Raw genomic sequence first — 13,015 nt, 5'->3', positions numbered from 1 at the left:
AGAGCTGGTGGGTCGCATGTGAATATCCTCATCAGCCACAGCCTGGGCGGCTGAGGGAGCCACGTTGTGAGGAGCCGCCTGAGACACCTCTTAATACCTTACTTTAACAAAATCTGTCGACGCCAGGTTTCTAAATTAACAACTGATCCTGCATCGATTACCACGGGAGCGAGAGCTGCAACTCGCCGCCCCTGCACCCCACCCTCCCCCATACAGTGTTCTCCCGAACCTCCTGCTCATTGCCAGACTCTCCTCCCTGATCCCAGCAACAATTTCTCTCCATCCTTGTAATATCCCAAAACTTTTGATCAAATGAGACCAACTTTTTAAATTCCAGGGAATTCACCCTCACTGTCTGAACCTGACACACCAAATCCTCTTTTAACGTCGACTGTTCATTTCCCTCCACAGATGCTGCCAGACCTGCTGAGTTCTTCCAGCAGTGTGTATGTATGTGTGTGTATGGGTGTGTGTGTGTGTATGTGTGTGTGTATGTGCGTGTATAGGTGTGTGTGTGTGTGTATGTGTGTTTGTGTGTGTGTATGTGTGTGTATAGGTGTGTGTATAGGTGTGTATGTGTGTGTGTGTATGGGTGTGTATGTGTGTGTATGGGTGTATGTGTGTGTGTGTGTGTGTGTGTATGTGTGTGTATAGGTGTGTATGTGCGTGTATAGGTGTGTGTGTGTATGTGTTTGTGTGTGTGTATGTGTGTGTATAGGTGTGTGTATAGGTGTGTGTGTGTGTGTGTGTGTGTTAACCCTCTTTTAAAGGCAGCGACCTAAAATGAGGGCGGAATTTCCCTGCTGCTACTGGAACCCCCACCAGGATCTTACACCAACTCTGCACCGGGATCGATCACTTTTAAACTGAACCACACACCAGTTGCTGTTTATCCCCCCCCCCCCCCCCCCCCCCAGAAAGGATCAGTTTAGCGCCGCAGCTCCGGGACGCGGCGGGGTCACGGGTCCCGAGGCTGAGCGCTGGGTGTTTCCCAGAACATGGGCCCAGCCCAGTCATCTGAAGGAACCTGTCCAGATTCTGCAAGGTGTGCTCAGTGCCCCGGGTGGCGGCCTTGCTCCACGCCCAGCGTTTGGGCGGTGGGACGGCTCGGGATGGGAATATAAGGGGTGAGTGCAGCTGTTGGTCAGCACAGACTTCGTGCAGTCTCAGCACCATACCATGAGCTCTCAATACACCCGAGGCAGCAGCCGGACCTTGGGGTCCCGCAGTCTGTCGGGGACAGGGTCAGGCATGCGGGCAGGCAGTCTGCACGGCCTCGGCAGCAGCCGCATCTCCACCGCTGGCCGAGCCATTAGCTACGGCATGGGCGCCAGTCTCGGCATGGGCTCCAGCATGGCGTTCAGCTCTGGGGGCGCCTTCTCCTCCTCCTCCTCCTCCTCCATCGTCGCCAACGAGAAGCAGACCATGCAGGACCTGAACGACCGCCTGGCCGCTTACCTGCAGAAGGTGCAGTCCCTGGAGAGGTTCAACAACGAGCTGGAGCTGCAGATCAAGGAGTTCTACCAGCAGGCGGGTCCCGTCGCCCGCGACTACAGCGCCTACTGGGCCACCATCAACGGCCTCCGGGCCCAGGTAGGTGCCCGAAACTCAGCTGCTGATCCCCGGCCTCGGGAGGGAGGGGTCGTGGGGGGTGCGGGGAGCAGCAGGACGGCCCGTCAGGAGAGGTAAGGACGGTGGAGGGTAGGGAAGGGGCGGTGGAGGGGAGGAGGGATGGTGGAGGGAGGGGGAAGGGAGGGAGGTGCGGGGGTGAAGGGGATGGGGGGTGATGGAGGGAGGGGATGGACGGAGGAGGATGGAGGGAGGGGCGGAGGTAGAGGAGAGAGGGGGTGGAGGGAGGGGTGTGTTCGGGCACTAGCCCAGAGGTAGTGCCCTCTTTACCCCTGTAGAGCGAAAGGTGGTGGGGCCCGGGTCCTCAGTCTCTGCTCACCGTCTGTGTCCCCGCAGATCAATGACTTGATCCTCGCTAACTCCGGCATCATGCTGCAGATCGACAATTCAAAACTAGCAGCCGAAGACTTCAAGAACAAGTTAGTACCGCGCCGGCGTTTGCGACGTGTTGGGTGAAGCTGACAGGGTCCCATCCACCTCCCGTCCTGTCCCCTCCCGCTGAACGGCGGACATTCGGCCCAACTCGTCCTCTCCACATCCCGGTGCACTTTGATGGCGTAAACTAAGCCTTTAAATCTCTCCCGGTTTCCCCGCACCCAACAGTCCAAGTAGACTGAAGTCCGACTGTCAGAGAATGGACTGCGGTTAAAAACTGCAGGAAAACGACATAGACCATAGTTAATATGATACGCCGACTGGCCATTTCCCTCCACAGATGCTGGTCGACCCGCTGAGTTCCTCCAGCATCTTGTGTGTTGCTCCAGGTTCCGGGTTCTCTTGTGTCTCTGTCATAACATGTAAACAGTGCATCAAATTCAGGAGATTGGCATGGAATGAGTTAACAGAAGTTGGTGAATTCACCGGCAGTCCTCTCACTGATCATTTCCACCACCGTTGTCCGTTAAATCCTGTAATTGCAAGCATCATTATATTTGTTAATGCCTTACACTTATCCCTCCGGGACAAACGTTCAGTCTTAATCCAAAGTGCAGAGGCGGAAAACCAGGCACGTAGGGGCTGAGCTGATGTTAAGATGAGATGTCGGGGGGACGGTGTTGGACGTGACCTTTGGGAGGCACACTGACGTGTGGAGGAGTCAGATACCGGGAAGTCTCTAGAAATGGAATCAAAAAGAAACTTTTTGAATCAAAAAGGTCTTCTCACATGGTCCCTCAGGCTGAAGATGAGACTTTGCTGTCAGACTGTCTGGATAGGAGCCCTACTCTGTGAATCCTGCAAGACAGAGTGCCAACATTGTAGATGGTTTCATGTTATACTCATTGGTGAATCCAACTCTAACTTACTTATCACAACCCGAGGATACCCTTCATCCTATCTGATCGAGGCCAAATCCTATCAGGCCCATTCCCCTTCTTATTTCTGTTATGCCCTGCACCTCACTTTCTCCCACATGCTCATCAATTCCCATTTGATTCTTTTACTTCTTGCCTACACTAACTGATAGCTGTGGAAATGATGTCCAGCTGTTTAAATCTGCCTGAACAACAGAATTAGACAAATTCTTCCCCTCCCTCCCCCAGCACAGGGGCTAATCTCCTCGGGACACTTCCGGACAAGGAGGACATTTAGAATGGGGTGAACAGCTCCCAGCTCCAGTCACCCGGGTTGAATCCTAACCTCTGGTGCTGTTTGTGTGGAATTTGCATGTTCTCCCTGTAACTGTGGGGGTTTCCTCCAGATTCTCCAGTTTTCTTCCACATTCCAAAGGTTGGTAGGTTAATTGGCTGGTGTAAATTGCTCCTAGTGTGAGGGTGAGTGGTAGAAACTGGGGAGGCAGTTGATGGGAATATGAGAGCATAAAGGTTGCAGGGAGAATTGGTGAGGGAATGAGATTGCTAAGTGAGCTGACATAGACTTGAATGGGATGCATGACCTGCTTCTCTATTGTAAGGAATGTTACCCTCCCTCACTGCCCACTGCCTCTCCATTCAGGTGATCAAAACCAGTCAAACAGTTAGAATAAAACTTTCCCAGGGATCTCACCAAGATGAGCATTTCAGAAGGTTGGTGGGGGGGGGGGGGGGGGTTGGTGGAGTCTCTTTGGATAGAGTGGATGTGGAGAGGATGTTTCCATTAGTAGGAGAGTCTAGGATGAGGGCACAAGCCTCAGAATAAAGGGACGTCCCCTTTAAACCTGAGATAAGGAGGAATCTCTTCAGCCAGAGGGTGGTGAATCTGTGGAATTCGTTGCCACAGACGGCAGTGGAGGCCAAATCATTGGGTTTATTTAAGGCAGAGATTGATATTTTCTTGATTGGTGACGGGGTTTAGGGTTACTGGCAGAAGGTGGGAGAGTGGGGTTTGAAAAATAAATCAGCCGTGATTGAATGGTGGAGTAGACCCGATGGACCGAATGGCCTAATTCTGCTCCTGTATCTTACATCTTATGGCCTTATGTGCAAGAAATGTCTTGCAAATTCAGCAGTGGTCTACAATAATCAGAATTACCCGCTTTTCCCATTTCAATAGATTTGAAACTGAGTTGGCCATCAGAACATCAGTTGAGAATGATATTAATGGACTGCGTACAACGTTGGATAACTTGACCCTGGAGAAGAGCCAGTTGGAGACAGAGATTGAGAACCTGAAGGAGGAACTCATTTACATCAGGAAAAATCATGAGGATGTAAGCAATGGGAGTAACTAGCAAACATTTCTGCAAATTATTACCATTGAGTGTTATTTCAAGAACTAAAGTCTGATATTACTGAGTATTCTCTCCACAGGAGCTGAAGAGCCTGAGGGGTCAGGTATCTGGCAATGTCTCTGTCAGTGTTAAAGCTGAACCTTCTGTGGACTTAACCAAGACTCTGGAAGAGATTCGGAAAAGATATGAGGAATTGATCGGCAAGAACAGGCAGGAGGCTGAAGACTGGTACAAGCAGCAGGTAATGGAGAATCTGTGACCTTGCAATGTTACTCTGTTCTGATCTCAGTGCTATCATGTGATGACTCAATGCGTAGCACTCTCACTCGTGAGTCACACAATTGCAGGTTCCAGGCCCAGGAGGCCATTCAGCCCTTCATTCCCGTTCCACCACTTAAGAGATCATGGCTGATCTTTGCTCAATCCCCTAATACCTTATTATATGGATTTCAAGTTAACATTTGACACTTTATCAATTGCGAAGGCGGAGGAGAGTTCAAATTCCTGGCACGCCCTGCATGTAGGTGTGTTTCTGAAGTTTGGCATAGATATGGTGGGCTGAAGAACTTGTTTCTGCGCTTTGACTCTCTCACTCTGTAACGACTCTCTGGAAAGTCCAGGCTCCAACCTTTAGACGCTGCCCCACCACCCCCATTCAAGGAACTGTTTCTTTCAGTGTCCCATCAGTTCCTGTTGATATCTGGAACACTTTGATCAAATCATGCATAACCTTCCACACACGAGTGCATTTAACTATAGAAAAGAGAAACGAAGGACTGCAGATTCTGCAATATCTAGATGCAAAACACGATGATGCTGGAGGAACCTCGCAGCCTAACAGCATGAACATTGAATTCTTCCACTTTAAGTAATCCCCCCCACCCATGCCTCTCCTTTTCTTCCCCTTCCCAGCCTATCTCTCATTTTTCTACCCTTTTTTCTTCCTTACCTTTGACCCGTCCCCCGGTGGATCTGCTCTCCCCTCCTCCCCCACATCTACCTATCACTATCTCCTACCTGCATCTACCTATCACCACCCTGTGCCCACCCCGCCTCCCCTCCTTTGTCCACCTGTCACTGCTCTGCTTTTCCCTCCTATACATTGGGCTTCCCCTTTTCCTATCTTGTCCTGAAGAAGGGTCCTGACCCGAAACGTTGACCGCCTGCTTTTCTCCACGGATGCTGCCTGGCCTGCTGAGTTCCTCTGTGTTTTTCATCTGCATGTAACTATAGTTTTGCTAATCTCAAAATTTAACGCTTTAAGGCCATGTAGGTTAAGCTTCACTATACTTCCTCTAAGACTACCCTGAACTGTGGTGCCCAGAACTGCCCCTAGTATGTTCTAGGGCATTGTATAACTGTAGCATTGCTTCTAATCCCTTGAATTTCCTTTAGATACAAAGACCAGCATTTCATTAGCCTTTTTGACTACTTTATGTTTCTATGAGACACTGAGAGAAACAGTTCCTTGAATTGATGTACATTTTCCCTAAATCTCTTCAAGCCTCCGCTTCTTCTAACTTTTCACCTTTTAGGATAAAGTAAGTTTGATCTTTTTATGCTCAAATTGGACGACCTCACATTTGCCCCATTCACCAGTCTATTTATTACTCTTTGTAATATAATCCTGCCACCTACACTGCTTACAAGGCAGTCTCTGTTTGTGTCACTGACGATCTTGGACACATGGCTTCCTAACCCATCATCCAAATCATTTATAAATATGGGAGTGGTTGCAGTCCAGCACATCGCAGTGGGATCCACAAGTTACATCCTGTTAATTTGAGCATCTGCCTAATGTCTTCACTCTCAAGCGGCAAGCGGACCGTCCCCAACAGCCTCGTCCCAAGAAGGGATCTGATGACAAGGAAACAACCTGCCAGAGGAACTTGGTGGGTCAAGCAGCAGGTGTGGAGGCAAAGAAATGGTCTCGACCCGAAACGGCGACTATTTCTTTGCTGCCGTAGACACTGCTTGACCCACTGAGTTCCTCTGGCAGATTCCAGCATCAGCAGTCTCTCATGGCTCCCCTATAACATGCTACACTCCCCCATCCCAAGCATATCCTTTCTCGGTAAGCTTTATTGCCATTCTTAATGACTAGTTGTCATACTTAGTTAATGACAACTTGATTGTCTGACTGATGGTGGTTTCGATCACTGTTGGCTAAACCCTTGCTTTAACTGTTGCAGTTTGAGAGCATACAGCAAGAAATCAGGGTCAATGTTGGAGCCCTTGATGTGGAGAAGGGCCAGCTCAGCCAACTGAGGCACACCTGTCAGGGACTGGAAACTGAGCTGCAGACCTTACAGAGCATTGTGAGTATCACACTGGGATGGGGGTGGGGGTGGGGATGGGGAGCAGAGGCAGCCACCTAGCTATCATCCAGACACCTAGCTATCATCCTTCTCACATTCACTTTTTGCTTACAGATTGCATCTCTGGAAGGAAATCTGAATGAGATCGATTTACGCTACTCTGATGAGAGAGGCAAATTGCAGGCGACTATCAATGGACTGCAATTGAATCTGAGTGAGCTCCACAATAAACTCCAAGCTATGGGCGAGAACTACAGAGGGCTCCTGAATATTAAAAGCAAGCTGGAGGCAGAACTTGCCACGTATCGCAGACTGTTGGGTGGATACGGGTAAGGAAGTGACCAGGTGACAATTTGGCCGTGCAGCCTGACCCTTGACCTCTTGAACCTGAATAATAACCAATCACATGTAATCTGTTTCACGGTCATTACTGCTTGTAAAACCACTTTGGGTGGTATCTAAATTGGATGCAAACAGGGATAACGGATTTAAAACATAAGCAGGAATAAACAGGTTTTTACAAGCCAGCATGCTGTGAACAATGAGGTACCATTGAGAACGATGCTTCGGCCCCAAACTATTCACAACCTATATCAACAATTTGGCTCAGGGGATCAAATGTAATGTTTCTAATTCTCCTGATGACATGAAAGTAAGTGGGAACGAGACCAGTGATGAGGATGCAGAGTGACTTCAGGGGATGTGGTCAAGCTGAGAGAGAGGCAGAAAGGTGGCAGATTTAGAACAATGTGTAAAGATGAGGTTATCTACTTAAGTAGAGAAAACAGAATTGTTTAAACAATTGGAAAATGTTGATGTTCAAAGGAACATGGGTGTTCTTGCACACAAGTCCCTGCGAGGCAATATGCGGCTGCGGTAGGCATTTGGGAAGGTACTTGATGTGTTGGCCTTTGCAAGTGGATTTGAGTATAAGATGTCTTACCATAAAAGTATAGGGCCTCAGTGAGTCAACATCTGGAAAATTGGGTACAATTTTAGTCTCCTTACTTAAAAAAAGTAGTATGCAACCAATAGAGTGCAGTGAAGGCTGGTTCCAGTGATAGCAGATATATGAGGAGACACGGGAGACTGCTGGCACTGGAATCTGGAGCAACAAACAATCTGCTGGAGAAAGCAGCATCTGTGGGAGGACAGGTCCTGATGGAGGGTCTCGACCCAAAACGTCGACAGTTCCTTCCCCCTCCCCCCCCCCAAAGATGCTACTCGACCCACTGAGTTCCTCCAGCAGATTGTTTGTTGCTATCGTGTGAGGTGAGTATATGTGAAATAGGCCTCTCTTCATTCTGCTACCGTCCAAAGAATAATGAGAGGACCTATTTGAAACATGGAAAATAAATAATAGGGGGATAGATATGGGGAGGACGTTTTCCAGAACTAATGTCACAGGCTCAAAGTATAGACCATATGGGACTGAAATGAGGAAGGATCTTCACTCAAAGGTGGTGAATCTTTGGAATTCTCTACCCAGGAGGACCAAGGAGGCTTCGTCATTGACTGCATCCCAAACATATCAATATCTTCCTGGATACTGGAGAACCTGGGGATTATGGAGATCGAAGATCAGTCAGAATCTTGTAGAACTGTAGAGCGAGCTCAAGGGTCAGAATGACCTACTCCTGCTCCTAGTTCTTATGCTCTTGTGCCTTCACATGAATGTGCTGCAGACTGAATGTTTAGAAAGAATGGACTCTGCGATGTATTCCATTTGGACAGCTGATATAAGAGTAATCGAGGTATAGGATCCAGGAGTAATCCAGGATTGTAGAGTACCAGGTTGGAACTAGATATTTTGCCCTAGAAATAGTCTTGCTCCAGGCTACACACTTCAGTGACATTGTCCTTCCCCATAAAAGCAGCAAAATCTGAGTTTCTTCTTTTATCCAGTGACTCAGCAACCAATGCCACATGAACTCAGTGAAATACCAAATATAAGATGACAATAAATCCGTTAGGTGTTGTATAAGGCTGTGGCAGGCAATACATAATTGCGTGTTCTGCCTTCACACTCACACTCGGCCCTTGTGACTTTCCTGTAGTACAAGCTCACACTTTGCTCTTTTTTTTCAGGGGTCAATCCTCCAGCATCCAAACTTCCACTGGCCAAGCATCAACTATACAAAAAACCAGTGACATAAAGAAGACTGTGGTCAAGGAAGAAAACAGTGAGTTGGACATTCTTTTCAATTTTATCATAGCTGCATCACACAGTCAGGCTGAGGACGATTGGTGGAGGTGGGAGGGCTGGAGACCTGTGCTCTGGAACTAGCCATGACTCCAGTCAAGCCACTACAGTGCAATGAAAACACTGACAATGATACAACATTGTTGATGTTACAAAACCAATCGGTAGCATTGGCTATGAGGAGAATACAGAAAGGTTTCACGGAGGTTCAGACAGATTAAGTGAATGGGAAGGAACTTGGTAGATGGAATATAATTTGGAAAATGTGGTAGCAATTTTGGTAGAAATACACAGAAAGGTGGAGTACTTTTTAAATGATAAGAGAATGAAAGGTGTTGGTGTTCAGTGGGATCTGGGTGTCCTTGCACACACATCACTGAAAGTTAATTTGCAGATGCTGCAGACGTAGAAAGGCAAAGAGTATGTTGGCCTTCATTGCCAGAGTATTTAAGTTCAAGAGTAAAGACCTTTTGTTCCAATTATGTAGGGCCCTGTGAGACTACATCTGGAATATTGTGCAAAGTCTAGTCTCCATACCTAAGGAAGGACATATTTGTGATCTTGAGCGTAGTAAAGATTCACCAGATTAATTCCTGGGGGATGAAGCAGAGGTTGTCATGAGCAGAGGTTAGCAGATTAGTATTCCCTTGAGTTTAGAAGAATATGATCATAATGAAGCAAATAAGATCTTACAGGACTTGACCAGGTGGATGCAGTCTTGTTGTTTCCTTGGCTGGGCTGTCCTCAACTAGTGGTCACAGTCTCAAAGTATTTGGACAGCCACTCGGGTCAGAGGTAGGAAGATATTTCTTCACCAGAGGGTAGTGAACCTTTGTAATTCTCTACCACAGAGGGTTGTGGAGACTGAATCACTGAGTATAGTTAGATTTGTGGATATTAAAGGAATCAAGGGATGAGTTGGTGCAGGAAAATGGTGCTGAGGTAAAAGATCAGCTGTGCTCATTAGAAATGGTAGGTCAGGGACAAGGGACTGAAGAACCTTCTCTTGTTTTTATGTATGTTCTTGCCAACCTGACAATGTAAAAAGTTGTACAAATCCAATTCAACAAATTATCACCCAATCAATGCACTCTCAATTCCCAGCAAAGTGGCTTCTACTTACTTACTCGTTGATGCCCTATTTGGGTTTCATTTGGATCCTTCCAGACCCCATCACAGCCTTGGTCCCAACATGGACCAAAAAGCTGAATTCCAGAGATGAGGTGAGACTGACTGCCCTTGACATCAAGGCAGCACTGGACCACCTGTGGCACCAAGGAGCCCTGGTAAAACTGATCAAGGGCATTCAAGGGGTAAACACTCTAAGAGTTGGAGTTACACCTCACAAAAAGGAAGATGATTGTGATTGTTCGAAGTCAATCATCTAGCCCCAGCACATCACCGCAGGAACTTCTCAGGATAGTGTCCCAAGTTCAACCAACTTCAGCTGCTTCCTCAGTCACCCTCCTTCCATCAGAAGGTCAGAAGTGTGAAAATGTGCTGATTCCACAACCTTTAATTCTATTTGTAACTTCTCAGAAGATGAAGCAGCTCATGCCTGGTTAAAGCAAGACCTGGACAACATTTGGGCATGAGCTGATAAGTGGCAAGTAACATTTGTACCACACAAGTGCCAGACAATGACCATTTCCAACAAGAGAGAGCCCAGCCACCTACTCTTGCTGCTCAATGCCAGTACCATCACCATCCCTCATGGTTAAAATCCAAGGAGGACATCATTGACCAGAAACACAACACATAATTCTTGTGGCTACAAAGGGCAGCTCCAAGTCTGGGTATCCTGCAGTGAGTGACTCCACTTCTGACACCCCAAATCCCTCTACCAGTTACAAGGCACAAACCAGATGTGTGATCACCTTCACCAGAAGAAGGTGGGTCACCACTACCTTCTCAAGGGCAATTAGGGGTTGGGGGAAAATAAATGCTGACCTTCCCTTGATTAGGTCTCAAAGTTAAAATAAGTAAACCTGCCTACAGCCAGTGTTGGGAAGGAATGTGGAGCTGTTTGGACACCTGAGCTCATAGGTGAGATTTCCAAGAATCTGTCCCACCAGAGCTGTGGGTAGAACTGTAATATCAGAAGTATGTCTTTCCTAACTGCTGATTCATGACTGTATCAGGCAATCATCCAATGAAATCACTGATTAATACTTTTGTTTTTAAAGGACCTGTTATTTCAACCAAGACCAAAACATTCACATTGGTGGAGGAGGTGGTTAATGGAAAGGTGGTGTCTTCACGTATGGAGGAGGTTGAAACTTCATAGAGAATTAAACAAGAGCTTCTTTGGAAAACAACAAAAGAGATCTTCATGCACAATTAACACAGATGTCAATGATTTTCCACTTTCTGTATCCCTGGGATGTGAATAAAACCTTGGGAAAACGGCCAGCCTGCGTAGTCTGTTCTGTACTCGGACACCATTTTCACTACCACACCATTTTGAACGGAACACAAGCCCCAGCTGTCAGCCAAACCCTTGTGAGGTTGAAGGTTCTCAAACCTGGGCATGGGCTTTCGAAAGCAAGACTTCCTTTTGTTGTGTATGGGTAATTAGAATCTAATTCCAGGAACCCATCCAATGTTCTGCCTGAGTATTGTCTCCTCTGACCCTTGTGCCACAATCCACTGGGGAATCTGTGAAGATTAGGCTGAAGATGCTGGCTTGTGAATGACAGCATTTTGCTAACCACAGGTTTTCAGTCCCAGAGCAGCCATGGTCCCACTGAAGTAGAACAGCTCAAGGTCCAGTCTGCCTTCAAAGTTCCTTCCATTATTTTCAGAAGGCTTAGGTTGAAGGTAAGGGGTAAAGGTTTAGAATGGACCTGAGGAAGAATTTTCCCACCCCAGAGGTGGGCTGAAATCTGGAACACACTGCCCGAGGGGCTGGTGTAAGACAGAGACTCTTCAATGTTTAAGAAGTATACGGATGAATCGCTAAGGTACAGAAAGGCAATGGACTGAGTGCTGCTAAACGGGAATGGTATAGATGGGGGCTTGATGGTTGGCATGGTTATGGTGGGTCTCTTTCTGTGCTGCATGACTCTGATCCCTCCATAGTCTTGCCCCCCATCAACTCCCTCCTCCCCCACAACCTCCCCCAGCCCTATCATCCTCCAAGCCCTCTGTCCCTCTGAGTTCTGGCCTCTGGCTCTGCTGGTTTCAGCTGTTTCACCAGCAGTCACCATTCCTTCAGCTGCTTGAGCCCTGAGCTCCTTAAACCTCTCAGCCTCTCCCTCCTCCTTCCAAGCCATGGTCTCTAGAACCACCCTCTTCCCCCAAACCTCTCCACCTTTCTCTCCCTCTCCTCCCCCTTACATCACTTCATTAAACTCCATGGTCTCCTGCTGACAACGTCGGGGTTTGTCCACCAACCTCTAGTGAAGGACATTCGCTTGCCACACTAACGGTGCTCTTTAAATGCAACTGTTGATTGTTGGTCAAGAGCACTGGAAACACGACAGCCCTGGGTTTGGGAACTGAGGTGCTGGGGTGGAGGCGGCAGAACCTGTAACCCACCAGTAAGGGCAGGGTCCCCAACGAGGTGAGAGTCAAAGCATCAGCCTCGGGTTGGCCATGCTGGAGTGGCAGGGAGACTGCTGCCCAGCCCCTCCTCGCTGAATCGGCCAGAAATAAGTGTGGCCCTTTGTAGAGGGAAACAGTTGGTCACAAGGTGTGGCTGGTGGGAGGCAAGCTGTGAGTTGGCTCAGGGAGGATGAATGCCAAAGCAAGAGGCAGCTTCCCAGCAGCCCAGGGAACACCACTGCAGGAGACCCTGCCCTCCCGACTGGGCGGGAGTTGACCTTAGATTGGCAGGTCCTGGGAGAGCTGGGAGAGGGAGGCAGGGGCCCTGAAAGGAGATCCTGAGCACGTCTCACAGCCAGCTGGTCCACTGTCTCTGTTCAGTGGAGTAACCTCAGTAGCAGTCTGAGCCTGGTGTCAAACTGGGATTCAGCCTCTCCACTCACACACGGCAGGGATCTAATGTCTGTATTTCATTTTCCATCTTGGAACCTTGCAGCCTAACAGCATGGATATTGAATTCTCCCACCACTGTTCCCCACAACCCCCCAGGCTTCTCTTCTTCCCTTTCCTAGCCTTCTTTTTCTCTCTCTCCTTCCCTTTGACTCATCCCCCGGTGGATCTGCTCTCCCCTCCTCCCTCGCACCTGCCCAT

General features: G+C 48.2%; 1 protein-coding gene across 1 annotated transcript; it reads left to right on the top strand.

The window, feature by feature from the left end:
• Positions 1-1,070: 1,070 nt before the first annotated feature.
• Positions 1,071-11,226, top strand: LOC127583009 (keratin, type I cytoskeletal 19-like). Its single transcript, XM_052038698.1, has 8 exons — positions 1,071-1,593; positions 1,966-2,048; positions 4,120-4,276; positions 4,377-4,538; positions 6,490-6,615; positions 6,730-6,944; positions 8,704-8,798; positions 11,005-11,226. The coding sequence occupies exons 1-8, from the start codon at positions 1,180-1,182 to the stop codon at positions 11,103-11,105; spliced, it is 1,353 nt and encodes a 450-aa protein (XP_051894658.1). The 5' UTR covers positions 1,071-1,179; the 3' UTR covers positions 11,106-11,226.
• Positions 11,227-13,015: the final 1,789 nt, after the last annotated feature.

This window comes from Pristis pectinata, chromosome 25 (assembly GCF_009764475.1).
Source record: "Pristis pectinata isolate sPriPec2 chromosome 25, sPriPec2.1.pri, whole genome shotgun sequence".
NCBI classification, from domain to species: Eukaryota; Metazoa; Chordata; class Chondrichthyes; order Rhinopristiformes; family Pristidae; genus Pristis; species Pristis pectinata.
The sequence above is the reverse complement of the archived record's forward strand: the minus strand, read 5'-3'. Positions and strand labels throughout refer to the sequence as shown.

Coding starts and splice junctions, on each gene's coding strand:
- LOC127583009 (XM_052038698.1), top strand. CDS start 1,180: ATGAGCTCTCAATACACCCGAGGCAGCAGCCGGACCTTGGGGTCCCGC. Junction 2,049..4,119: donor GCCGAAGACTTCAAGAACAA/GTTAGTACCGCG, acceptor CCATTTCAATAG/ATTTGAAACTGAGTTGGCCA. Junction 6,616..6,729: donor TGCAGACCTTACAGAGCATT/GTGAGTATCACA, acceptor TTTTGCTTACAG/ATTGCATCTCTGGAAGGAAA.